This window comes from Lagenorhynchus albirostris, chromosome 16 (genome assembly GCF_949774975.1).
Source record: "Lagenorhynchus albirostris chromosome 16, mLagAlb1.1, whole genome shotgun sequence".
Lineage (NCBI taxonomy): Eukaryota > Metazoa > Chordata > Mammalia > Artiodactyla > Delphinidae > Lagenorhynchus > Lagenorhynchus albirostris.
The window spans coordinates 77,017,804-77,045,186 of record NC_083110.1 but is presented as its reverse complement, the minus strand read 5'-3'; the positions used below and the strand labels follow the sequence as shown (position 1 = coordinate 77,045,186).

The following is a 27,383-nucleotide window of genomic DNA, read 5'->3' as shown; positions in this document are numbered from 1 at the left end:
ATAAATATGACTTCGTGATGGGTTCTAGTGTTTTCCTATGTACTGGGCTTTGAGCCTGGATCGCTTTAGACATAAAGTTATAGAGGAAAAGAGCAGGGCGGGGACGTCCAACCAGCTGTTGCACTTGGGAGAATTAGCTTCCTGGCTGCTCTGGGGCCTAAGGGCAGCGCGCTTGGCCTCTGGCCTGCCGGACAGCAAGCCTGTTAAAGGGTCCTTAAGAGTCACTTTGCTTTTGGGTTTTAGAGCCACAGGAAAAACTAAGTTATCTGAAAGCCTTGCGCGTCTTCCGTCTCCATCCCGGCCTGGTGGCTGCCGTAGCTAAGAAGCAGGGCGGTATTTTGTTCTTATGGGCCCTTGGTCCAGGCAGTACAGTTAGAAAAATAAGCCTGAGTCTGCGAGGCTCTTCCAGTGGCCTCTAGGGAGAAGGGCATCTTGTCTGTTCCTTAGCGGCCCTGGTGGAGTCGGTCCATCTGATTCCGGGTGGCTAGCCAACCAGAGAGGCAGCAGCCCAGGAGGGCTCAGGGCGTGGAGCACGCGTAGGCCTACCTGCTCTCCTAGTGACGCGTGTGCTGTGGCCCCCTGTCGACCTTGGCCCGGCGAGCCTGTGCTTTGGAAGGAAGGGCCCTTCCAGGCACCAAGAAGAGTGGGGTGTCCTGGCTTGGTTGGCACCCCCTCCAAGGGGTTCCCTGGCCCCGGTCTGTCCCGACAGTGCTGAAGCCCACCTGCTGGGTGCCAGGCCCCTCCAAATGCTCACCTGGAGAGGGGTTGGGGCAGGTGATTTATGCTGTTAGTGGGTTGACTGCAGCCTCCACTGGTCCCACCAGCCCGGCATGAGCCCATCACAAACAAGCTGGTGGCGCCCAGGTCAGTGTGGGCCTGCAGCACCTGCGTCTGCCAGACTCCTGGCATCCGTTTGTTCTTTTCTCATCTTTAGTTCACTTTATTTGTCTTAAACATCCCCTTCTGTTGTTGCCATGGACACATTTTTAGAACTTGAGAAATAACTCAAGTGAAATACCCAGTGGCCTCCGCTGGCGGTCCCCATGCCGTGGGCAAGGCCTTCCTGGAAGTCCCCGAGGCTCAGAGGCTCAGCGCATCCCTTCTCAGCCCCCGGCCAGGGGGAGACACCGGTCTGGGCTGCTCGGCTTCCCCACCCAGTGTCGGGGCTCCAGGCAGGGCGCGGATTTCTGAACACCTCCCGCTTGGGGGAGGCTATGGGTGGAGAACAGACTTTGTGGGCCTTGCATGTGGTCCTTGGAGTTGCTGCTGAGTTTGGCGTTGATAAGTGAACCAGCGATTGCTCCCCCATCCAGGACGATGCTCTCAGGGCGGCAAAGCACCGTCTCCTCTTCCGAGAGGAGACAGTGACCCAGCAGTGACAGCACGGGTGGCTTTTCCTTTGGCGTTGGCCACACACTCATGAGGATGGTCTCCCACCGCGATGCCCTGGCATCCGGCACCATTAATGAGCTAATTGTTAAATGAATCTCTGCGCAGTAACGGAAGAAGGTGGCTGAGGAGGCTGTCTGGGCAGGGCTCTGCGCGCAGGCCTAGCGAGATTGCCCAGCACTTGTGGCGAAGGGCGTGGACCGGGTTTTTCCCCAGGCTGATTGAAACCTCAAGGAAACAAACATGGTAACTCGCTACATACTGCGGGTGTTTTCTAGCAAGATGCTGCCGTGAGGAGCTCTGTCCTCTGACGAGGCCTGATGGCCCGACCATCTCTGCAGTTACTGTTTAGAAGGGACAGACCGTGTCCTCCCTCCATCTAAGGTGGTGACTGGGTGTGAGAGGCCCACGACACCGAACAGCTGTGGGTCACCTGGGCCCTGGCTCTGTCTTGTCCACATGGCCCAGAGCTGGTCAAAGCTCAGTCCTCTGAGCTCATCCAGCCCCGAGGCCCTGAGGCTCCAGTGCCTCAGCCCTGCCTGGCCAGAGGCCACTCCAGGTTGCTCCTCGTAGGGACGGTCCCGGAGGGCACGTGGAGTCCTGGCTTAATCCTTTTAGGGGCAGAGCAGAGGTCAAGGGCCAAGCTGACATCTTCTGGACCAGGTTTCTTATCAGCTGGGTCTTAGGACTTTACAAAGTGAGTGTGTGTCCCTGAGAGTGGCTGGGGGAGGGGTCGTGTACTCAGGGGTCACTTTCCCCTTGTGGGGGCTTTGACTTGCCTGCATGTAGCCTTCCCGTCTCCATGGTTCTGCGGGCTCCAGAGGCGAGCAGCAGACCGGAGGGGCTTGGGGTGGGCCCCGGGCGCGGCTCAGCTTGGGAGGAACGAGTGGAGGGTGGAGGGCCTTTGTTTCTTCCCTGGCGCCACAGGGTTACATTGCATGGCAGTTACCACCCCAGTGATTGACCCTTAAGGCCTCAAAATCCAGAGTGACCCCCAAGGGGGAAGGTCCCTCTCTGCCACGAGAGACAGCAAACGATGCTTCTTGACTTATGATTTATGAATTCCCAGCCGAGCATCTGTAATTGGTAGGCAAGCCAGTGCTGGGGTCAGAGGGGGCACCTGAAGACCTGCCTCAGCCTACTGAGGTGAGAGCACCTGTCTGTCATCACAGTGGGTGGGTCCCAGGGCCGGGCAGGTGGCATCTGTCGCTCTGTCAGTGTCAGGCGTGTGCAGTTTGATCCCCAGGGAGATGTAGGAGTGACATGTGATCGTCCGTGGTGAGCCCTGGGGTTGAGGCTGAGCCGCTGAGGTGAGACGGACCTGGCCTACCACGTGGTCACTCTGTGACCTTGGATGAGCTGCTCTCACCGCACGGTCTCTGCTTCCTCGTTGGCAGGACAGCAAGAGCTCTCAAGGAGTTTGTCTAACACAGGGTTTGAATAAGTGCAAGAGAAGCACCCAACGCAGCAGCCCTTCTAAACAGGAGAACCCACGGGACTGTCTTTACCTCTTCGTCCTGGTGCCCCGTGGACAGTGTCCTCATACCTGCTTGCCGTCTCCCAGCTACCCAAACCTGGGGTTGCCTGCGTGGGCGGGTTTGGGGTGTGTAGGTGATTTTATTGCTGCAATGAAAGATTGCAAGTCAATTAAGGAGAAATGTCTGAGGGCAGCGGAGCCAGCCGCGTGACCTACTACTTTACAGCCTGAGGCTGGTCTCGGTGTTTCCCAGCTCCCAGGCACGTCCCTGTTCATTCTGGTCTGATTACTGTGGTGGAGGGACCCCTGGGCTGCAGAGAGCTGCTTTAATCTGCAGGTGACGCTGAGCCATGGGCGGGGTGGGGGGGGGGTCTCTCCAGTGAGCTCCAGAGCAGCTCAGGACTTGGAAAGCTGCCCTAGAGTTCAGAATCTCAGGGTTCCTGGCTCGTAAGCTGGGACCAGAGTGGAGCCGCCACCACGGGGGAAGGGCAGGCCCTGGACGCCCACCTCACGGCCAGTCTCCGCCTCCTGCTGTGGCGCTAGTGGCCAGTGGCTGGGGGTAAAGGTGGGCCCTGACCAAGGAGCAGTGGGTGAGCTTGGCTGGCTGAGCCCTATCTTCGGGTCAGTGCCCTTGAGGAACACTGAGACACACAACGCTGAGGATCCTGTCAGTGAGTGGCCTGGGAGCCCCCTTTTGCCCTTGAGAAGTTCATGGCCTATTAGCTGTGGTCTAGGGCGAGGGCCTGAGGCTCCTCTCTTGGACAGGCTCAGAGGAGCTGCCATAAGGAAGGAGGGCCTGGGGAGGCACAGGCCACTGGGGTGCCTTCTGACTCCTGGCAGTCCCGGTGGAGACAGGGCAGTCCCGTAAGAGAATGAGTGCCAGGGGATTCTATCGGAGCTGTTTGTTGGAAAGGAGGTGCAGAGCATGTGTGCTCCCGGCCAGAAGGGGCAGCCAAGGTTGTCCCCCGCCCCAGGCATAAGCTACCGGTCACTTGCCCCTCCAGGGACTGTCCCCCTGTGTTGAGAAGCATGCAGAGGTGTGGCCTCACCTGGACGGGAAGCCAGTGGGTCCTCGCACCTGGGGATCTGCTGTTCCCCAAGCCCAGAGCCTCCAGCCCTTGCACCCAGGCCACGTCCCTTTATCCCTCCTCCGGTTCCGCAGGGCCACCCATGTGAGGCTGGGCCTTTGAGGGAAAGCAGACTGTATATCACGTTTCCCCCAAAGTAGAAGCAGGGCCGAGCGTCCTCAGCTGCTTTGAAATGTGTTCCTTGGCGGCGTATTTGCTTTTCGGTGACGCCCTGCATGGTTCTTTCTGGCCCGGTCAGTTGGGAGGGAAAGAACCTGGTCTGAGTGGGTGCTGTTTGCCCTGCCCCCAGTGGGAAGCACCAGCTTTCCAGACAACATCAGGCGCTTCTTCAGGGCGGAGGGGTTCACCAGGAACACAAGAGGCTCCCTTGGGACTCGGGAGGGTGAAGGAGCCCAAACACTGACGACCAGGAGCCACCCTGGAAAGGGCGCATCCGCGCGGCTCGGGGGGCGCGTGGGCTCCAGGCAAGCCCGCCCGGCCAGCGTGCAGGTGTCTAAGAGAACGGGTTTAATCGAGTGATAAAGGGTTCTGGTTTTGTTTTTAAGCTCTGCTGGGCAAAGGAAAAGTATCGCTCGCTTTTCTCTGTTCCGGTTCCCCGGTGTGGTACGGACCCTGCACCGTTCAGGCTGCCGGGACAGTTTCCCTGGGCAGCTCTAAGGAGTCAGTTAAAGTACAACAAATGCTTGTCTTTCTGGAGGTACAGAAGTTGTACTTTTTTTTTTTTTTAACTAGATGATGTGCGTCCCACAAGTCTAGACCTCTGCTTAAAGGACACACCTCATGCGTGCACGCTGGGTTAGCGGTGTTCACCCAGCAAGCCTTGGGTGGGGAGGGGGCAGCGGCCGGGGCTCTTGGGAGCCTGGGAGCCAGCTGCCTGCTCGGCCGGCTCTCTGCCCGGCTCTTACCTGAGCTACATGGCCTGAGAGCATCTCACTTGGAGGCCGTGACTCGTTAAGATCCATGTTGTATTTAGGAAACTAATCTACTTGTCAGGGCGCTCTGTAGCCATCTGTGGACCGAGCCTCCAGCTGCTTCTGCAGAGAACACTAAAATCAGGGCTGAGGAGTGGCTTCAAACCAGCTGCCCCCCCGCCCCTGCCCCCATGGAGCACACCCAGCCTTCCGGGAGCCCCCTTAGCGTGGGTCACCCCCAACAGCCCAGCCCCTGGGTGCTCAGAGGGCCTGGTGAGGCCACATTTCCCCACGCTTGTGTTCTTTCTTAATAGCTTCGTTGAGACGTATAACTGAAACGCCGCCTGTACCATTCACTCAACGCGCCCGTGTCGTGGTGATTAGCATATTCACAGCGGAGTAGGGGAGCCCGGCTTCCGAAGACCAAGTAGCATTCAAGTTGCGATAGTCGTAGTGAGGAGAGGGCTGTGTGTGCACTGACCGCTGGGCCTCCTTCCTACCTGGCTGTAACACTCATCATGGGGGGCCTGTGGGCAGCGCCTGCACAGGAATACTTAAGAGGTAACTTGGGTTCTGCTCCAGACCACCACAGTAAAGCAAATGTCGCAAATCAAGCAAGTTATACGCACTTTCTGGTTTCCAGGTGCGTACACAAGTTCTGTCACACTATACTGTAGTCTGTAAAGTGTGCAACAGTGTTGTCTTCAAAAACAGTGTTCGCACCTTAATTTAAAAATATGCAGGAAATGGTGACAGTAGACTTACTCAACACGGGGTTACCACAAACCTTCAGTTTGTTTTTAAAAAAAACAAAACAACAATGCGCTATCTGCAAAGTGCAATGAAACGAGATGTGCCAATAGTTGCTGATACACACAGTGACGGCGCGGCCATCTGCACTTTCGTTAAAAAATATTTCACTCCTTTTTATTCCCCAGTGCTGGTTTTAAGCTAGGTTGTTCTGTCTTCAACCTTTAATCCCGCTGTTTCTCTAGTACTTGACTTGGGGCTAGCGCTCAGTCAGGGTCGAGTGAAAGTTTCCTGCTGGGCAAGGTTCTAGATGGCTGGGTGTGTTGGCACTGCAGAGCTAAGGTTAGCTGGCCTGTGCCCACCCCTCGGGCGCCTCAGGAACCCTGTCACCTTCCCAGGCCTTGGTGCCCTACGTGCGGAGCGAAGAATAGAAAACTTCCTTCCAGAGAGGGAGAGACTGACACGAGACTCCCAGTGACCAGGCCGTATGATTCAGCATCAGATAGGGCTTCTAGGGTGTTCCAGGGGAGAGGAGCTGGGGGTTCATTCAGGAAAGTGAGGAGAGAGCTCTTTCAAAAGGCCACACCAGAATCCTGAAACCACAGTTGCCCAGGCCTTGGAGAAGGGCCCTTGCGAGTGCTGTGGGGAAGCAGCAGCCTAACCCATCACTGGGGGAGGGAGAGCGGGGCTCCAGCCCTGACATAAGGATGCCTGTGACAGTGAATTCATCATTACTGAACTGCCCGCAGCTTGATCCCTGCTTGGGGCACCTACCCTGCACAAGTCCATCCCCTCTGGGATCGCTCACCTTGATCTGTCCTGGCAAGGCCTGGGGCCAGGCCTCGGGGGGTTTCTGCGGCACTGGCGATGGGTCCCTGCTGGTGGAGGACAGGTGGGCTCACCGCCTTGGCCTGGCCTTGCTGGGCACGTCGGCTAGCTATTGCTTTGTGGCTTCCTGGCTTCTAGGCAGCTGAGCTCAGCTGGGACTGGCCTCCCCACCTCAGCTGGGACGGCTGGGCCCCAGCCCCAGGGTCCTTCCTCCCAGTGCCTCCCAGCTCCCAGCTAGTCTCAGGCTCCTGTGTGAATTCGGATGGTGTGACGCTGACCCCGGAGGCCCAGTCTTGGAAGAGGTGCCGCAGCACCTCTGTCACTCTGTGTAGGTCAGACTGAAGTACGAGGCCAGCACATTTCCTGGGGCTGGGGAGGTGGATCCCCCTCTTGGCGGGGGGAGCAGCAGAGTCACATTGGGAAGGGGGCAGGTACAGGTGAGGTCTTTGCTGTGAGGGGGTGGGTGCAAACCCAGGCACCTGCCACAGAGCCAAGCCCCCCTCTGGGGTCCCTCTCCCCTTCCTCTCCAGAAGCCCACCCTTCTCAGCAGAACAGAGGGCTGTCCCGGAGTGACTGAGGAGGTCTGCGGTCTGCTTCTGGCTGCGGGGACCTTGTGTCCTTCCCCTGGGGCCTCCCTATGTCTCCCCGCTTCTTCCCATGCTCACAGTATTGGTGGAATGTGTGGAACATTGACCTTCACCTTCCTTTACCCATTCCAAGAGGAGGTTGAGCGCACTTAATTAAGCTTGGCCAGCAGATGTCAGCTAGCCTTGCAGGGCAGCCCTCAGGGCATTGTGGTCAACAGGGACTCTGAGGCCAAGAGTGCTGGGATCAATTAGTGATGCCTCCCATGAGCACAGAAGAAGAGTGGTTGTGTATCTGCATCCGTCGTCCAGGTTTGCTTTACTTCCTCCTCTTCCTCAGCCCTGAACACACCAAGGTTCATCATGGCCGTTCAGCTCCAGCCTGCATTGAATTTCAGGATGTTCCAGTTTCACCTGGACTGTATTAGACAAGTTGACTTCCACATCTCGGCCCTGATTGAAACGGACTTCACGCTGATTCTGTTTTAATTTTAATTTAATTTTATTTTTTGGCTGTGCCGCGTGGTTTGTGAGATCTTAGTTCCCTGACCAGGGATTGAACCTGGGCCCCCGAGAGTGAAAGTGCGGAGTCCTAACCACGGGACCGCCGGGCTATTCCCTCATGTTCCAGATTTGAAGTACCTTTTGAGGAGAGCTGTTTCTTCCATAAGCCAGATTCCCTGTGTGTTTAGAGGTCCCTGAGGGAGCATCCACGTCTGGTTCCTCTTTGGGTCCCTAGAACCAGGCCAGGCTCTCACATGTCAGAGCTTGGAGGTAAGGAATTGGGAAGGAATGAGGATGGGGTCTCAGGGTCCACTTGGAGAGGGCAGCCTCGGCCTACACAGCTGACGAGCAGCTGGAAGCCCGTGGGCCGACGTCCGCTTCAGTAACTGCCCTTTACTTCCGCCCTGGCCAGGAAGCACGCTGTGATTCTATCAGGTCCTAAAGCCAGAAACTGCTCTGGGTCCTCAGCCTCCGGGCTGGAGGTACACTGTTCCTTGGTTATCACCTCCATCCCGAGACGTTTCTGCCCAAGATCCTGGGCCAGCAAGAAAAGGCTCAGTCCCCCTCGGGCCAGGCAGGGCACAGGCAGGAGGACACCTCCTGGAGCGGGGAGCTATTGGGTGCAAAACAAGACGTGAAAAGCGAGGCAACCTGAGAAAAATCGGGTTCTCTGCTGTGCGGGGAGAGCATATCTGCACTTGACCGAGTTTTCAAAACCAAACTGTGGCCTGGCCACATCCCAGATTGGCCCGGAGGTGTGGGAGGGAAGTGGACGCAGCTCTCTCGGCCTGGGAGAGCTGCCCAGGGACACCGCAGAGAGGAGAGAGTTTGTCAAATGAAAAGGCAGATAGCAGTGTGGGAACAAAGATGAGATTTCCAACGGTAACTGCATTTTTTTTTTAACCTTAAAATAGTGCCACACTTAGCACACATTTTTTTTAAAATATCTTTATTGGAGTTTAATTGCTTTACAATGTTGTGTTAGTTTCTGCTGTATAACAAAGCCAATCAGCTATACATATACATATGTCCCCATATCCCCTCCCTCTTGCGTCTCCCTCCCACCCTCCCTATCCCACCCCTCTAGGTGGTCACAGAGCACCGAGCTGATCTCCCCGTGCTATGCAGCTGCTTCCCACTAGCTATCTGTTTTACATTTGGTAGTGCATATATGTCCATGCCACTCTCTCACTTCGTCCCAGCTTCCTCTCCCCCCGCCCCCCGCACCCCGTGTCCTCACGTCCGTTCTCTACATCTACCTCTTTACTCCTGCCCTGCCACTAGGTTCATCAGTACTGTTTTTTTAAGATTCCACATGTGTGTGAGCAGCACACATCTTAGTGCGAATCACTGCCTTGCGGCCGCTCTCTAGACCACCCATTCCCCTTCACCTGCTCACATCGTCCCTCCTGTGAAAGGCGAGGGGAGCTGCTGTGGGGTGGGCACCTCCCCGGGGTGTCTGGGACAGTCATTGCCTTCCCTCACTTTGCAGAACTGCTTTCTGAATCAACTCCAGCCAACTGCAGAACATTTGTTGTTGACAGTTTAGAGCAGTTTTTACAACATGGATAAACATGTTTACAAAGCAAGGGAGATGTCTCACCCCAACATGAGGCTCCGCAGCCTCCTTTCCCAGGCGGGATTCTGCCACCGCAGGCCCTGGGTGGTTGGGTAGACCCCTCAACACAGCCACGTTTCCGAGTTGAAAGCCGAGTCTCAGACAGGGGCTCATTTATGTCCCAAGGTCAGCATCTGGTTCCCGGTTTGGCCCCAGTCACGAGTGGCAGCTCTAGGTCATGGAAATGCAAGCCTGTGAAATATGCCGCTTATCGGACCCTAGATCTGGTTCTGTGTCTGGCCTTCTGGGGATCAGACTGCTGAGCCCAGCCAGTAAGGGCTGAGCTGTGCTGCTTTGCAGGAAGTGGCCTTTGAATTGGGGGAGCAGCTGTATTCGAGGGGAAGCTGTTCCTTGGGTGGCAGGAGACACGAGCAGACCCTTGGGAAGTGGTTCAGGCTAGAGGGCTGCCGCTGCGGGCCTGGTGTGTCCTTCCCTGCCCACTCCGGACCACACCGGGCCTTGCGTGGCTGCGTCTCCTTCTCCCCGCGTGGCCGCCTGCACGTGAGGATGGGAGCTGTGCACGCTGCCTTCCAGGCCACCGCGCTGGTCCTGGGAGCTGAGAATCCGTTTGATTGATTGCGTCCCGAGCCTCGTGCTAAGTGTGCAGGGCAGTTCGCCGTTTGTCTCAGGTCTTCTAAGGCCTGCACGGGTCTCCCATCTGTGGACCTTTCCAGGTACTTGTTCTGGCGTCAGCTGTCCAGACGACTGGTGCCGCCCAGAGGATCCTGGCAGCTGCCTTCGGGCAGCAGTGAAGATCTTTGGGTGGACTTGGGCTGTGTGGTGGGAGGTCCTTTTCCCTCACTGGTCCCAGCCCCACGTGTGTGTCCTTCGGGGGCCTCAAGGGGTAGTCCCGCTGTACTTGGCCAGCCCCAGTCAGGTGAGCAAGGAGGTGACCCTGCACAGGTGTGGCCATCCGTACATGTGACCGTCATCCCGTTAGCGCAGCCAGCCTAGCATGGGGGTTTAGAGGCTGCTGTGGTGTTGGGATGCTTCATAAAATCTGGTCCATTGTTAAAACAGGCCTCTCTGGGGACTTCCCTGGCGGTCCAGTAGTTAAGACTTTGCCTTCCAGTGCGCAGGGGGTGCCGGTTCGATCCCTGGTCAGCGAGCTAAGATCCCACATGTCTCGTGGCCAAAAACCCAAAACAGAAGCAATATTGTAACACATTCACTAAAGACTTCAAAAAGGGTCCACGTCAAAAAAATCTTAAAAACAAAACCCCACAAAAAACCAAAGAGGCCTTTCTGCCTGCTGGGTCAGACACAGTTATTGCAGCCACTTCCCCTTGGCGTAAAACTGCTCAATAACTGAAATCTGAAAGCAGCAAAATCATGTCCCTGAGACCGTTCGGTTCTTGAGTTGCAAGCAACGGAAACCGACTCAGACCTTAGAAAATGATGCGTGGTTCTGTAGCAAGGATGTCAGCTGAACTCACACGGTGTCCAGAAAGGCCAGAAAATGGGTCTCAGAAACACCACAGGGCAGCTTTGCGTGGCAGGAGTACGTCATCCCTTTTAGCCAACAGCAGCCCTTTCAGCCTGTCGCCTAGGGAAGGAGCAGTTCCAAGAAGAAATCTGGTGCTGTTATCCAGATAAGGTGGCATCAAGGCTGGGTGGCCAAAAAGTTACCGAAGTCCTCCCTGGGGCCCACCCCTTTCCACCTTGGAATTCATGAGGCCTTTGCACTTGGCATTCACCGGACCGCTGGCCACTCTTAACAAAACTCCGGCATCTCAGCCCGGCGTCGTCTTTGTTTTCCACTGAGTGTGTCTAATTGCACAATTATTTGTGTGCAGCTGCAGCTCTAAGCAATACCAGGTCCGGGGCAGACGTCAGAGCTGGCCTGGAGCTGGGGCTCTGCGTCCCTGCTTGTGCCAAAGGGAGCCTGAAACCAGCAAGTGATTGACAGCAGGGGAGTCGGCTAAGCTCTCTGCCCTGCAAAGTTAGTGCTGGACAAGTTGCTGACAGCAGTGCACTGTCACACTTTCCTAGGTGTGTCTAGTTGCAGCTGGAATTATTCTGAAATGGATAGACCGAGTTCATCAACGGAAAGGGGACTGTAGAAAGGGAACGGTCATTTTGACTACAGGGCCACCAGGACCCTCTGGCCCTCATTGGCAGGTGTTTCCTCGGACTCTGCGGGGTCCCTGGTGCTGTTTGAGGCAGTTCTCCTTGTTCCCTTAGCTGGTCTCCTTGACTGTAAAATGGGAATAAGATCAGCGCTGTGTGATTCTTACCAGCCTTGGAGTCTGTGGGGCTTGTTTCTTGGGGTCCTAGCAGTGTCTAGTAGTTGGCAGCCTCGCTTTTGATCACAGACTCGTTTTTCATGACTTCGCATTAAACGTTGTGCCTTGCTTTTCTCCCCTAAATTCCCTTGACCGTAGAGGAAATAGGGCTTCTCCCTCCAGCCTGAGAGCCAGCCCCTGAGTTGGTACCCCATTTTCCATAGTCTCTGAAAGGGTCATTTGCCATCTCAATACCTACAGCTCTTAATCCATAATGTGTCAATTCTGTTCTAATACACTAAAATGTTTTCAAATTGTTAGAAGCACTGAAGGATGTTGATTAACGTGAGGTGAGATAAAAAGTCGAATTGCAACTTCATCTTCCCAGCATTTCCTGGGGTCTTCTGGGTACCTCTGTCCCCGACTCCAGCAAGACTGTAGGGACAGAGGGTGCTGGGCACGGTGGCTTGAAAGTAATTGGATTCCAAGGTGTGCAGGTGGCTGAGTCCCTTCTGGAACTGAAGGAGCATGTATATACGGTATGGCCTCTTTCTTTGTAGAAGCAGACCTTGGCAGTGACCTGGCTAAGCTGTCTCTCATCCTCAGGGCTGGGGGTCTCACGTGGTCCCCGTAAAGCCCGGTCCTCAGCAGCCCCACACTATAGTCCCTGCACCTCATGCAAAACACCTGTGAATCTCGCCCACTCCCACCACCCACCGAGCTGTCCCCACTCAGCATCCTTCCCCAGCCTGAGCACCTCTGAGCAGCATGATACCCATTGTATCTCCATCTCCTGCCTTACCATAAAGAGCTTGCAGCCGCTATCCAAGCCTCAGGCCTCAGGAACCTTGGCGTCTTGTGGACCAGCCTCAGCTGCATTCTGCATGCCCAGCCTGAACGAGGGCAAAGGGTGGGTTTCACCAAAGAGAAAGGCGACCCAAGTCGGGGAGGGAGGCGATCGCTAGGCAACCCGGAGTTTGTTTCCCAGGTAACGGGATGCATGCATTGATGCTGTGGATGGACATGTTGTGGTGACGGCCCCTCAGCCTCTCCAGACGCCTGCCTTGTGCCCACTGTCGTTTTCCCCTGTGGTTGCTTTTTAATTAACAACTCGGATTTCCAGTCGTGATCATGAACTTTAGAAACGTTGTCTGATTAACCCTCCTGCCAGCAACCCCCAGGGTGAAGTCGGGGTGTTGTCACCCTGTGGGAGGGGCAGCCCGGGGCAAGTGAGCACATCTGCTCACGGTGTCCTGCAGGGGCCCCACCTTGGGCTCCGTAGGAGGTGTGTGGGGCGGGGGCAGAATCCGGAGGGGGAGAAAGGGTCCTTGGGGTGTGGTCATCTCACTTGACCGAGAGGGCAGGCGTAGGAGCTTTAGTGCGTCGACCCCGAGTTGGCACCAGCCGCCCCACCTTCCTGCTGCTTCCTCCGGTGACGTACTTTCCACCTTGTGCCTCCATTTCCTCTTCTCTGAGGGGGACGGTGGTGCTGTCTCAAGGGTGAAGTGAGAAGGTGGGACCCGTGCAAAATTACTGCTCCCCCCTTCTCCCTCCGTGGGGTCTCCGGGGCTCCTGTCTGAAGCTGTCAGCCTTGGTCTTTGGGGGAACCTTCTCCTCCTGTGCACACAGCACATCAGCTCTTGTGGACCTGTTGGGCAAAGCAGGATGCTAGCAGGGCGCTCGCCAGCCCCCCAGCAGCCCGCCAGCCTTGGTGCCTGCGCCCCACCTGCTGTGTGAGTTGAGGGCTGGTGAGGATGCGGGGTAGGGGATCCCTGTTCCCACTCAGGACAGAGAATGTTGAGGCTCAGCTTCACTTGGGGATCCAGGTCCTGAGGCGGCAGTGGGGCTTTGGCTGTCACTCGCGGGCTGGGAGGGCCCATGAGCACTTGCGAGGCCCAGCCTGGGGCCGCCCAGAGGTGGCCTGCCCGCCCCCGGCTGCCCCAGCCTGTTCTACCGAGGCCAGGACAAAAGCCTCTTCTCTGCTCCGCATTCAAAGAGATGCTTGTCCCCCGATGCTGCAGCTGTGGCGTGGGAGCGCGCCGTCTGGGGCGGCAGTCGCGCGGGCTCCAGTGGCACTGTGACCACAGCACCAGGCCGGGGGGCTCCTCTTCCAGCATCTAGCCCAAGCGTGTGGCTGACTGGGTCCCGAGCCCTGGTGGCTGAGGAGGTGCCCCACCCAGTCTCAGGGCTGCCACGTGGGGAGCCCTCCTGGCCAGCCGTTCTGAGCTGGGAGGCAGAGGTCCCGCAGATGAGCGTGCCGGCGGCTCCCGCTTTGGCCTGCAGGAGCGCGCTCAGGCCCAGCGGCCAAGGTGGCCCCCAGAGGAGAGGATAAGTAGATTCCGTGTGTGGGGAAGGAGACACAACGGGCTGAGCCGGGCCTGGTGCAGTGGCCGCGGTCAGAGTTTATCTGAACATCTGAAAACCTCCCGTGCATGGAAAGCTGTCTTCTTGTGACTTGTGCTCTGTGACATCAAACACTTGTGATTTGATGAGAAAACGGGAGGTGCCCTGTCCTGGCCACCTCAGTGCTGCGGTTTCTCCCGAAGCCCAGGGGTGTTTCTCCCGAAGCCCAGGGCGGGGGGTCATGGTGATTCCACATTGGGGCCAAACTCCAAGGCCTTCCCGTGTGAACTTGAAAGGAATGGTTTAGTGGAGGAGGAATTGCCCTGGGCTGGTGCGTGTGCCGCTCGTGTGCCCCTTGTGACGGGTCCCCACGGCGGAGGGCGGACACTCCTCCCTCGTCTGGGTTGGAGGCGCTGCAGCTGCGCTGGGCTGGAGAGCCAGCACTTAGGCAGCGTGTAGGGAGGCCCACCCCCGGCCTTTCCCCACCGAGCTATGGGGTCGAGCATCCTTTGTCTCCATCAGAAGCACCGAGACGTGAGACGGCTCTGGCTGGTCCAGGCTGCCGGCAAACCATGCTTATTACTCTCTGGGCCCTTGAGAAATTCCGTTTGGTCTTTTGAGTCCCTGGCAAGCCGCTTGGCCTCACACGCACACCTTCTCCAGCATCTTGGACTGGCTTCCTCTCCTCACCTGGCCCAGGTGAGAGGGCCCCTGAGCCGTGCCCGGGGCGCCTGTCCCCCCAGGGGTTTCCTCCAGGAAGCTCCCATGGGATGCTGGTGCCTCAGTTGTCCCGTTTCATTTTGGACCCTCTGGTGCCTGTGCGGAAGGGCAGTGGGAACAGGGAGGCACAGCGGAGGGAGGGGCCGAGAGGCGGAGCCTGCTCCAGCCTGGGGAGCCGTGGGCCAGGCCCCGCCTGTGTCCCAAAGGCCTCTGGGCCTTGGTGGTCTGGGAGCACACAGGTGGTGCTGTCCGTGGTGGCAGAGGCAGGTGTGGGCCTGACCGGGTCCCTGGGCCCGAGTTCCATGTGGCGGTAGAGCTTGCGCCGCAGCGCTGCCTGTTAGCTCCATGTGTGCTCGCGGGTGGAGGCATCTCAGCTCCTGCGGCAAGGGAGCCGCACAGATGTTGCCGCTCAGTCTCCTTGGCTTGTCCGTCCCAGCATCCTCCCCGGAGGGGGAGGCACATGGACGGTGGGGTGCGGTACCTCACTGGGAAGCACGGCCGGTGCGGGAGGCCCGGCCCCTTGCTGCGCTGTGCTGCCCCGCAGTGTGTGGGACGGCCGCTTCCCTAACCCACCCCTCCCGTCCTGTCCCCACCTCCCAGGTATCCGCCCCCAGATCATGAACGGCCCCCTGCACCCGCGCCCCCTGGTGGCGCTGCTCGACGGCAGAGACTGCACCGTGGAGATGCCCATCCTGAAGGACCTGGCCACCGTGGCCTTCTGTGACGCACAGTCCACTCAGGAGATCCACGAGAAGGTGGGTCCCCTCCTCACCCCGCCCGCCGGTCTGGTCCCCCAGGTCGGGTGGCAGCTGGCATTCCGTGAGCAAGTGCTTGGTGCCCTGATGGCCCCCCGCCTTTCCACCCGCAGGTCCCCGCTCGCCAGTCCCTATCACCTCCGTGGGCCTCCCTGACCGCGCCTCCACTCCCCCCATTCCCCTGGCATCACCAAGCAGGCCCCCGAGCACAGCCGGGGTGCCCTCGCCTGCGGGAAGCTGTCAACACCCAGGCCGCGTCCTAGCTGGCTGTTTTCCCGCTGGAATCCTCTGTTGCGTGTTCAAGGGCAATGGGGGCCTCCAACCTGTGCTCTGCTCACCCCGTCACAGGTTTTAAATGAGGCTGTCGGCGCCATGATGTACCACACCATCACCCTCACCAGGGAGGACCTGGAGAAGTTCAAGGCCCTGAGAGTGATCGTGCGGATAGGCAGCGGCTACGACAACGTCGACATCAAGGCTGCAGGCGAGCTCGGTACGTGCCTGGCGGGTGCCCGTGAGTGCCCAGTAAGTGCGTGCTGGGGCAGAGGCAGCAGAGCACACAGTGCCTGCTTCCAGCTGGAGGAAGGGGGTTGGTTTCAAAGGGAACCGAGCCAGGCACACCTCTGAATACACAGGTAGAAGCGTCCTGCTGGGCTCAGAGGCCTCACCTTGGGACCCGCGGGGCTGGGCCGGGCTGTGTCGCTTGGGAAGGGTGCTGAGCCAGACCAGCCCCAGGCCCTTCCCTGCAGAGGGGACTGGTGAGTTGCCACACCTCTGTGTCGGTCGGCCAGGACCCATCAACCTGGAATGAACTTGTGCTGGGTGCACAGCTCAGCGTTTCTGGGTCTCCTCCAATCCTGGGATGGTGCTGTCTCCCCAAGGGCTGCTGTCCACACAGGAACCTTCCTAGGTCAGGGCCAGTGCAGGTGGACCACTGCACAGCCCCTCCTGCCCATCCCTTGCCATTAGGGGTTTCCAGAGAAGAGCAGAGGCAGCAGAGGGACACCCAAAGGCGGGGCTCCCGGCCACTTTCCAGACCCCGGGCCGCAGGCGCCCTGAGGCGGGGGGGCTTGGCGTGGCGGCCTCCCTGTCCCAGCACCTGGCGTGGGCTCTGAGTGTGTGGAGCGTTTGCAGAGGCTCAAGGGGCCACGCTTTGACAGCAGGAGTCCCCAGGCTGCCCTGCTGTCTTTGGAGGGGCCAGAAGGGTCCTTCTAGACTAGCCCCTCTCTGGTGACTGTCCTGCCGTTTTTGAAACATGCCGGCCCTGCAGCCAGTGTGTGGGGCTGTGATCTGCCTGGTGCCCTGCAGCCATGAGGCTGAGAAGGGGTACCTCAAAACGGTCAGGAACCCAGGCCTTTATGCCCCTGCCTGCTCCCGCCCCAAGCCAGCCTCTCAGCCCCACGGAGGCAGTGCTCCAAAGGCAGGCCCAGTGTATGCAGTGCCCTGCCTGGGCAGCTCAGCACCCTACCTGAGTGTGAACACCCACAGGCATGTGGTGTGACGGTTCCGGCCGCAGCCCAGGGCACCCCAGTGGGCTGCAGCCTTCCCCCCACCCCTTGAGGTCCCAGCCTGGGGGCTTGAGTGAGGGCTGCGGATTTGTTTTAGCAGTTAGTTCCCCTGCTTGCATCAGGGCTGCACCCAGTTCCTGAACCACGGGGTAAGTCTTGTGGGTGCGCGTGGCGGCGGGCGGGGGGGGCAGGCCTCGGGGGGCCTGTTCTGAGTGGCGCTGGGTCTGGTCTGATTCTTCGTGACGGTGCCGGGCTGCTCTGCAGAGCGGCGGGTGGCCTGGGAGTTGTGGCTGCGGCGGGTTGGGCTCGCCTCCCAGGTGAAGCCCACGGATAAGGCAGGAGGTGGTCATTGCCCCGCAGGTGCTGTTCTAACCCTCCCCTGTCCCGAGTGGGGTGCTGTGCAGTGGTGGTTCAGAAGATTGATCCTGGTTTTTCTGGGTCACCCCTGGCTGGTCTCCATCGTCTCACCCCCTTCCTTGGGGGGGGGTCGCTTGACCCTGTACAAGAGGAGGAGGGGTTATGACAGCGGTGGCTTCCCACGTGCACCCCAAGCCTTTGCTTCCACCTCAGCATCACTCTGAGCCCCTCTCTGTCGCCACGGAGAACCTTGGGAGGATGCGAGTCTTCAGAAGCGTGTCTACTGTAAACTCAAATTCTCCAGTTTTCCCTGGCACTGAGAGGAATGTTTTTGTTTGGAAACAAATGTTCTTTGTGCTCTTGATAGAGCTGAAATCTCAAGTTCGAGCGGTGACAGAGAATGTGGCTCGACACCCCGGGGGGCTCGCGATCCTTTCCCTTCACCTACCTCCCGTCTCTGCAGCATCTGCCCCTCGTGACACCGCCACCCGCAATGTGTGTGACATTGGGCTTCCTTGCCAGGACCCGGCCACCTCTCTCGGGGGGCCAGGGAAGGGGGGATGCGGGGGGAGATGGGATTGGAGGTGCCCGCGAGGGAACGTCCCATCTCCGCAGTTGTAGAAGCTGCCTCGCGGGCAGACTCGGGACCCGGGTGGGGCGGCCGTGTCCCCAGAGTCCCCCCACAGAGGCCCGCCGGGGGCCTGCGATGTTGAAAGATGTAAACGGCATGTCCGCAGTGGCCTTTTCGTTGATCCTGGTCCAGTTTGATAAGGGAGCTGCTTTGGGGACATCTGCTGGGCCGTTTTGAAGGCAGTTTTCAAATGTGGGCTCTGCAGAAGGAAAATGGGCCCCTGTCCAGCCGTCCTTTGTCTCCAAATGCACTTCACAGCTCATTCGGTCAGCTGACCTGTAATGAGGACAGAAGAGCAGGTGGCTCAGGTCTCTGCCCCTCCTGATGACGTCCGGGCCCACGGCGTGTGTTCCCAGGAGGGCAGCTCCCCTCCAGCGTTCCCTGGAGCCCCGTCCTGAAGGCTTCGGGGCCCAGGGCACCTCGCCTCCGGCCCTGACATGATGGGCGAGGTGCTTCCTGTTCAGAGCAGGGAGGGGCCGTGGGCCGCCGGCCGCAGGCGAGGACAGCACCTGGGCAAGTAGAGGGGTCCTCCCCATCTGTAGTGTCACCCCAAGATCCAGGCGGAAGCAGTGGGAAGTTGGAAGGTTGCTGGAGAGAGCTAGGGCCCAGACTGAGCGCCGCGCACCGTCCTTCCGTGAGCCTTTCTGGCCAAGCTCGTTAATCTGGCGTCCAGCCTGGTCCAGTTCAGAAGGCGTTAGAGCAAAGAGCAAAAGCGTCAGCTGAGGGGAAAAGCAGCTCAGCTCTTGGGCTCGGGCTTCGGGTCCACGGGGGCTGCAGCCTTGCTCTGTGGGTGCCAGCAGCTTGTCCTCGTGGCATTTGGAGAATCACCCTTAAGGTATGAGGAGCAGGTGGGAGTTTCCCCTCAAGAGGGTGGTCAGGGCTATAGAGTTTCAGCCATCAGGGCAGGACGTCTCAGGGGATGCCAGCACCTCCTCCCAGGCCCTGGGGCACCCCACGCCCATGTATCCGCTTTCCCAGGCCTTGGGGCACCCCACGCCCATGTATCCGCTTTCCCAGGCCTTGGGGCACCCCACGCCCATGTATCCGCTTTCCCAGGCCTTGGGGCACCCCACGCCCATGTATCCGCTTTCCCAGGCCTTGGGGCACCCCACGCCCATGTATCCGCTTTCCCAGGCCTTGGGGCACCCCACGCCCATGTATCCGCTTTCCCAGGCCTTGGGGCACCCCACGCCCATGTATCCGCTTTCCCAGGCCTTGGGGCACCCCACGCCCATGTATCCGCTTTCCCAGGCCTTGGGGCACCCCACGCCCATGTATCCGCTTTCCCAGGCCTTGGGGCACCCCACGCCCATGTATCCGCTTTCCCAGGCCTTGGGGCACCCCACGCCCATGTATCCGCTTTCCCAGGCCTTGGGGCACCCCACGCCCATGTATCCGCTTTCCCAGGCCTTGGGGCACCCCACGCCCATGTATCCGCTTTCCCAGGCCTTGGGGCACCCCACGCCCATGTATCCGCTTTCCCAGGCCTTGGGGCACCCCACGCCCATGTATCCGCTTTCCCAGGCCTTGGGGCACCCCACGCCCATGTATCCGCTTTCCCAGGCCTTGGGGCACCCCACGCCCATGTATCCGCTTTCCCAGGCCTTGGGGCACCCCACGCCCATGTATCCGCTTTCCCAGGCCCTGGGGCACCCCACGCCCATGTATCCGCTTTCCCAGGCCTTGGGGCACCCCACGCCCATGTATCCGCTTTCCCAGGCCTTGGGGCACCCCAAGCCCATGTATCCGCTTTCCCAGGCCTTGGGGCACCCCACGCCCATGTATCCGCTTTCCCAGGCCTTGGGGCACCCCACGCCCATGTATCCGCTTTCCCAGGCCTTGGGGCACCCCACGCCCATGTATCCGCTTTCCCAGGCCTTGGGGCACCCCACGCCCATGTATCCGCTTTCCCAGGCCTTGGGGCACCCCAAGCCCATGTATCCGCTTTCCCAGACCTTGGTCTTGGGCTCTCCACACAGGCACAAGAGCCAAGGAGCTAAATTTCAAAGTTCTAGTGCGAAGGCGGAGACCCCACTGCGGTCCCTCGTCCCCTGGGCGGGCTGGTGCGGTGCTTTATCTCTCGTGGACGCACAGATTCTCTCCTCCAGCCTCATCACATCTCGTCCCACCTCCCAGGGTGCAGGGGGGCCCCTGGGCCAGGGCAGTGGCTGCGTCTGCAGCAGAAGGTCCACACTGGGCTGTTCTGCTGCTGGACCTTCCCCCTGGGCTTCAGGCAGAACAGATCAAGCCCCACGAGGAATGGAAATTGTCCCAGCTGCCAGAAGATTTTCTTATACCACTGGCATCTGCCTCCATCTATCCAGACTGTAGTAATCCTGACTTCTAGTCTAGCCCCAGATCCTGTGCTTGGTCATTTCAAATGAAGTGGGTGCTGCAAGACGACTGACTTGCAGCTCGTGGAAGGTTTGTCAGCCTGGATCTCAAAACGTCATCCCCTGGCAGGTGGGGCAGCACATGGATGCTTTCACCCTGGGGGCTGTGTGTCCTCCTGAAGGGGTCGCTGAGACCCTGGACCTCAGGGCAGCCCTCGTGGGGTGGCGACACAGCTGCTGGGAAGGGGTGCTCCACGCATTTGGTCCTGTTTTCTGTCCGGTGGAGCTGCAGGTGCTCTCTGCCCAGGCTCCTGACCCGAGAAGATAGAGGAATGCAGGCGCCTTACGGGTGGCCTGGCCCTGCATCCCTGGCTGTGACTCCGGGGGTCCCAAAAGGGACGTTTTGAGCTGGGCCAGCATATGCTCCCTGGACACCTACGTCCCTCCTTGGAAAGTGGCTGGACTGGCAGACCCCAGGCCTCGCCAGGGGAACGGGGCTGGATCTAGGCCCGCCGGCCCTCTGTATGCCTGCCCCTCCCACATCTGGCAAACATTCTTCCCCAAAACACCCTCCCACTGAGGAAGGTCAGTGCCAGGGCCCTTCCTGCCTGAGACTTGGGGCAGTTCTCCCTGCAGTCCTCAGCTGCCGGCCTCCTGGTGCTGGGAAACGCTAGCCCTTCATCTCTATTCCTCACACAGAGTCTGAGGGATCATCTTCACCAGCTGCTCTCAGCCCTGAAAGCTCTTTCAGAAAGCAGGGCGGGCACCTGTCTGCTCTGTTGTCTTTCTGTCAGAGCGGGAGGGTGACTAGGGTCCACTGAGCAAATGTGGGGCTGGATTCAGACATCAGCTCCATCCTGTCCCAGCCCACAGGCCTGGAAGGTGTGTTAACTTTCTAATTCTTCTGTCTTGCCTTTAAAAAAAAAAAAAAAGAAGTAATAACATGTTCATTGCATTAGACTCTTAAAATACCATAAAACAAAAGGCTGCTCTCCATTACCCCAGCCCCGGCCTGGGGGGAGGATCCAGGAGGTTGCATTGCAAAGAGCCTCTGGTTTCCTGGATCCCAGAGACCATCAGGAGGGGGCCCTACACGCTAGCTTCCTGGCGCTGGACGGGGATGGTGGACGGAGCTGGACCACCGCTCGCTTCCCAGGGACGTGGGGCCTGGAAGCACTGGGTGGGCCGGACATGGGGTCAGCAGGGGGCTGGGGGGTGAGCCAAGCCCTGGACAGAAGTCCTCCTGGGATGGCTACGGGGCTGGAGGTCCCTGGGCCTCAGAGCCAGACGGTCTGTGTCCTCTAGGTGACAAGCAGGCCTCAGAGACCCACACCTGCCCCGGGCCACACACATAGTCTGTGGCTGAATGGGCCACCTTTGCCACCCCTGCCCCTCAGCTGGGTGGACTGGGAGCCCTGGCGCTTCCCCACAGAACTTGGGGTTCTCACCCCAGCGCCTGGCTCTTGTCGTTTCCAGGGATCGCCGTATGCAACATCCCGTCCGCGGCAGTGGAAGAGACGGCCGACTCCACCATCTGCCACATTCTGAACCTGTACCGGCGGAACACATGGCTGTACCAGGCGCTGCGGGAAGGCACGCGGGTGCAGAGCGTCGAGCAGATCCGGGAGGTTGCCTCGGGGGCAGCCCGCATCCGCGGGGAGACGCTGGGCCTCATTGGCTTCGGTACGTGCGCCTGCTCCGCAGGGACCACCTGGGGGAGGCAGGCCTGGCCCTGTAAGTCGGGGCGCGCTGCAGCTGTGCCTGTGGGAGGAGCTCGCTTGGGCCGGAGGAAGGTCCTTGCCCTTCGCCGAGCTGCCTGGGGTGGGAGGTCAGAGGTCAAGACTGACCAGGGAACTCGCCCAGAGGTAAGATCTGGGCTGCTTCTGGAAGAATGGGTCTGACGTCGGCGGGGGGGCACCCCCAGGAAGGCGCCGTACTCCCTAACTGCCCTGGGTAGAGGGTGAGGAGCTGGTGGCTGAGTGGAGACCCAGGCAGTGGGCAAGGCCCACCTGCAGGCGCCAGGCGGGGGTGGCAGTGGAGTCGCTGAAGGATTTTTGCGCCAGAAGGTGGCGGGGTCAGGTCAGCAGCTTGGAAAGCTCCCCCAAGAGAGGGGGCATGGTAAGGCCTCCCTCCGCGGTGACACGGTGGGCGGCCCTGGGAGCGCCTGGGGCAGGTTCCTCAGGAGGAGGTGCGCCGCGGTGGAAAGCAGCCTGGCTGCCACAGCTGTTGGCAGCACTGGGCCCCGGGTCGAGCCCCGACTCGGCAAACAGGAGCCGACCGGGTGGGCTTGCTCGTTGCTCACCGGCTCTGCGACCTTGAGGACAGAGCTCGACCTCTCTGCGTCAGTTTCTGATCTGTCAATTGGGAACGAGTGTTACACGGTTGCTGCCTGGAAGCACACGGGTGTGTTGTGACTGCAGGGCTTGGCTTCCAGAAGGCCCCCCAAGCTGCCGGTCAGCCGTCAGCTTGGAGCTCTGTGTTTCCGAATAACTGAGGGCAGGACCTCTGGGACGGCCACAGTGCCTCCTTGTGCCGCAAGTTCCTGTCCAGGAGGCCCGGGTACCGGCTGGAACAAGTAGAAGGAGCTGGGCTTCTTCCAGGAGCGTACATCTTTCCAGCACCCGGGTGTGGGTGCTAAGAGCCCAGGTTTCAGGGGTGATCACACTCAGGGAGCTAATCCTTTCGCCAAAGAGTCTGTCTTCATTTTTCTGGAGTGGAAGATACAATATGACTCAAATGCTGGTGCTCTGTGAGCCGCAGCGCCCTCTGCTGGTGCCCGCGGGGCTTCCCACCGCTCTGGGAAGTGGGTCTTGGAGACGGTTCTTAGAACAACGTGCATTCTTAAGCCGATGCACAGGCCTCAGGTGGGCTCCGGCCAGGGTGCAGAGCCTCACCTTGCGAGTGGCCCGGCCACGTGGTGGAACACTTGTTTCCAGGGCGTCTGACCGCAGCCATCCCAGCAAGTTCTTACGGGGGACGTTTCTTCGGCTGTACCCTTTGCCATCCATCTTTTGAAGGCCAGTCCCGTGAACTCCAGCCCTGTTTACTCAAGACCGTAAGCCAAGCACTGCCACAGTCCCGGAGCCCCCCTGCACGCTAGGTTTTTCCTTGCTACCTTTCCTGGTCTCTCTGGAGCCTCCCAGAACTGTAGGCAGAGCTGAGGCAGGAGGCGGCATGGTCATACGCGGCCTCACGCCTCTGCTGCCGCCCTGACTGTTTGGGGCTGAAAGCCTCCGCTTGCCTAAGAGTCGGCCGAGAAGCAGCAGCAGAGCCCGGAGTGTGGAGCAAGTTCCTGCAAACCCAGTTCATGCCGCCGCGCAGGGGCCTGGACGGGGCGCTGTCGCGAGCTTGGCCCCAGCCCGGGCTGGTGGTGGGTACTGCTCCAGGCCAGCCTCCGAGTTGGGAATAAGCATGAAAAATCTGAAGGGAAAGCGTGCCAACAGTGACAGTATTTTTATTTTATGTTTTTGTTTGTTTTTTGGTTTGTTTATTTTGCGGTACGTGGGCCTCTCCCGTTGCAGGGCACAGGCTCCAGACGCACAGGCTCAGCGGCCATAGCTCACGGGCCCAGCCGCTCCCCAGCATGTGGGATCCTCCCGGACCGGGGCACGAACCCGTGTCCCCTGCATCGGCAGGCGGACTCTCAACCACTGCGCCACCAGGGAAGCCCTATTTTGTCTTTTTAAGGCCAAGGCAATTAGGTTCTCCTCTCTGAGGCTGGGTTTTGATCAAGTCAGTAAGAGTATTTATCATCAGGTCTTGCAAAATTTAGTCAGGAAAACCCCATGGCTGAAGTAGAGCCAGTGGAAAGATGAGGGTTCGTGAATTTATGAAAAGCAGAGCCATGGGGAAGGCTCTGGTGACCGGCCGTGACTCCGCCCCGGGCACTGCCGCCGGGACCCCATCTCCTGTGAAAGTGTGTTAGGACGCGGGGGGGAAGGAGGGCAGCTAAAGGCCGGCAAAGCGGGGGGTGGCGGGTGTGCTGGCGTTGGCCGTGAGCCCCAGCCGCCGCGTGGTGGGGGCGCTTGGTTCCGAACCTCGGGTACGTCAGAGGGGGGTCTTCGGGTCACTGCTGCCCTTCCCGCCCCTGCCGTCGTGCTGGCTCCTCTGCAGTGTGGCTGTACTTCCTGGCTCGCCGTGTCCAAGTGGTGACACTGAAGAGGGATGGCACGAGGGGTGTGACCACGGGCGACCCCGCAGCTGTCCCTCCTGATCAGAACGGCCTTATCAGAGCTTTGCCTCCAGACCATGGTGGTGGTGGAACTGCCGCCCATTTGGATTGCAGTTTCAGCAGGAGGCGGTGGCGGTCCGCCACCCCACCGCCCTCCCACGGGCTTCCCTTCTTCCTCCTGCACATTTGAGTAATGGTTTTCGAGCCAGATTTATTCTGCGCTCTCCCCAAATCAGCCCCTCCAGGTATCATTCACACCATTTTGTGTTCAAGCTGAAAACTGCTCTGGGAAGCAAGAGGTGCCGTCTGTGGGGGTCAGCGGGTTTGCGCAAATGACGGCCACTCAGGAGTCAGGGAAGCCTTCGCGTCCTGTTAGGCGACGTTGCTGTCTAACTTGCTGGAGGCCTGACCCACGCTCCACGTGTGCTCAGAGCCCCACCTCTCAACCAGAGCACTTCCCCACATCCATCGGTGCTCAGGCCAGACTGCAGTGGTCAGTTTCGATCACTGTTCATGAGCAAACCTGGTGGCAGTTACACAAGAGAACAGTCCCTGTTCGACACTGAGAGCAATAAAGAGATGAAGCTCAGGTTAAGAAGCCCACTATATCAGCAAACAAGTAGGGGAAAGAGAAATACGAAGGAGATGGTATCGGTGATGGTTGGGAGCTGGCACGTGGAGTTCCCTAGATTGTTCTCTCTCGTTCTGTCTATGTTTGAAAATGTGCCTAATAGGAACCTGAAAACAAAACAACTACTCTGGTAGCAAGTACAGGTGATAAGCGCTGCCCTGCTCACCCAGAAGCGTTGGCCCGGCTCCGGCCCCAGTGACCTGGGGAGAAGTGCTGGCCTCAGGTGGCACCAAGCCCTGGGCGTTCGGTTCTCCCAGCACCACCACAGACTGGGTCCAACTGCCAGAAGTGCTGGAAGCAGCAGAGCTGCAGCTGGGCACCACGCAAGGTCCCGGCCTCGGGACGAGCGTCGGCAGGAGGCGCGGGGGCCTCGCTCACCTGGACGCTCTCTTTCTGCACAGGTCGCACGGGGCAGGCGGTTGCCGTTCGAGCCAAGGCCTTTGGATTCAGCGTCATATTTTATGACCCCTACTTGCAGGATGGGATAGAGCGGTCCCTGGGCGTGCAGAGGGTCTACACCCTGCAGGACTTACTGTATCAGAGCGACTGCGTCTCCTTGCACTGTAATCTCAACGAACATAACCACCACCTCATCAATGACTTTACTATAAAGCAGGTAAATTGAAATAAATGGTCTCAGACCCTGGAAACGTCTGTCAAAACCAAAGGGGGAATGGGAAACGGTCCAGTGGACACACCAGTGAGCGGAGAAGAAAGTCCCCCGAGGCATCAGCAAGGAGCTGGGCGGGGCCCCCTCCGTGAGATGGGCCGTGGTGAGCGGGGAGGGGCAGGACCCGGCCCAGGACCCAGCTCTGACCAGGCCTGGCCTCCAAGACAGCCAGTTGACAGGTCACGGCTCCCGCTGCCCCAGCTTGCAGCCCTCTCTCTCGGGGTCAGCGGGAGCGGCCCCCCCGGCCCCCCGCTGTCACCGAGGCTCTGCGCTCCCTTCCCCCGCAGCCGCTGCGCGCGCATCAAACACCCAGACCCACTACCATCCACTGCCGCGGCTCCCTTCTTCAAACCTGGGTGCAGGCTCCTCCCAAGGCGGCAGCGGCGGCACCCGTTTACCAGCTTTTCCCTCCCCCTCGCAGATGAGGCAAGGAGCATTCCTAGTGAACGCGGCCCGCGGCGGACTGGTGGATGAGAAAGCCTTAGCCCAAGCCCTCAAGGAAGGCAGGATACGAGGGGCGGCCCTCGACGTGCACGAATCGGAGCCTTTCAGGCAGGTTTGGTAGCTCAGGGCTCGCACAGAAACTCGCAGGAGCCCCACTGTGACCTCGGGGCAGCTTCCCAGACGGGTCCTGGGTGGGCACCTGGAGACCAGGTTTACAGCCTCTGCTCTTCTAAGGTCTGTGCTGTATTCTCACCAAGTATAAAAGGGCCAGAAGTTCCCCCAAAGATGATCAGAAAGGGGACAGGCAGGAAGACAAATGGCGGTGAAGAGCAGGCTTTCCCCGTACTCTGGATTGCTCTGGTTGGAGGCAGGCTAGTCGGCCCTCCCTAGAATTGTCCCTTCTTTCCGAGTCCCTCGTGATGCCTGACGCTAATTAGTTTTATGAGTATGTTCTTACAGTCCCAACCCTTAGGAAACAGACTGCAGAATCCCCCCCCCCGTTTTATCTGTGTGGCTAGCATTCCACACGGCCAAGGGCTCCCTTTTGACGAGCAGGGCGGGGAGTGAGAGTGACGTGCGTTGTTTTCCTCATCTGCTGTGTTTTTTGTCTACTCATCTAGCTTTGCTCAGGGTCCCCTGAAGGACGCACCGAATCTCATTTGTACACCCCACACGGCCTGGTACAGTGAGCAAGCCTCCCTGGAGATGAGGGAGGCGGCCGCCACCGAGATCCGCCGGGCCATCACAGGTGAGCCCTCCGCCACGCTGGCCGCCTCCGATCCCAGTGACGGACACGCGGAAGGGGGCATGGGGCTTTGCTGCTGGCAGAGGTGGTCTCTAGGCATCAAGTTGAAGGAATTCGGAATGAGTTAGGCCCCGTTTCTTTCAGGGGAAACCAATTCCCTTTTGTATTAGCCAGTGCAAGTCTCGCAAACCTGGAAGGGGAGGGAGCCCCAGGGGGAGCCGTGGGCAGCTCCCTTCTGTTTGGCTGGAGCCCAGTGTGGTTCAGGCCCTGGAACAAGTCATATGTTGTGGAAATACAAGGGCCGGCCCTTCCTATCAAAGAGTAAGAGACTTGCATTGTAGCTTGTCCTCGCATAACAGAGAAGTATAACATTTAAGTCACTATGACCTTGAAAAATACATATGATTACTTTTAATCATCTTATTCCAGGTCGCATCCCAGAGAGCTTAAGAAACTGTGTGAACAAGGAATTCTTTGTCACAACAGCTCCCTGGTCAGTAATAGATCAGCAAGCAATTCATCCAGAGCTCAATGGTGCCACATACAGGTGAGGAGAGGAATGGGCTGAGCCCTGCTCCCTGGGGGAGGGCGGAGACGGGGGACCTGGGGACGTTAAGCCAACCTGAGCGCTAGTAAGAATTACACACTGTCCCCTCCTCTCAGTTCTTCCATTCCTCATTTCCGTGGAACAAACATAGTTT

General features: G+C 59.1%; 1 protein-coding gene across 5 annotated transcripts in view; it reads left to right on the top strand.

Annotated features, from left to right (window-relative positions):
* Positions 1–27,383, top strand: part of CTBP2 (C-terminal binding protein 2) — a 164,084-nt gene that overhangs the window by 133,511 nt on the left and 3,190 nt on the right. For all 5 annotated transcript variants that reach the window (XM_060126789.1, XM_060126792.1, XM_060126791.1 and 2 more), the window contains 7 exons: positions 15,038–15,192; positions 15,541–15,685; positions 21,498–21,704; positions 25,225–25,439; positions 25,915–26,045; positions 26,558–26,685; positions 27,112–27,229. In XM_060126789.1, coding sequence (XP_059982772.1) covers positions 15,038–15,192; positions 15,541–15,685; positions 21,498–21,704; positions 25,225–25,439; positions 25,915–26,045; positions 26,558–26,685; positions 27,112–27,229 — 1,099 coding nt within the window. The remainder of the gene's footprint in view (positions 1–15,037; positions 15,193–15,540; positions 15,686–21,497; positions 21,705–25,224; positions 25,440–25,914; positions 26,046–26,557; positions 26,686–27,111; positions 27,230–27,383) is intronic.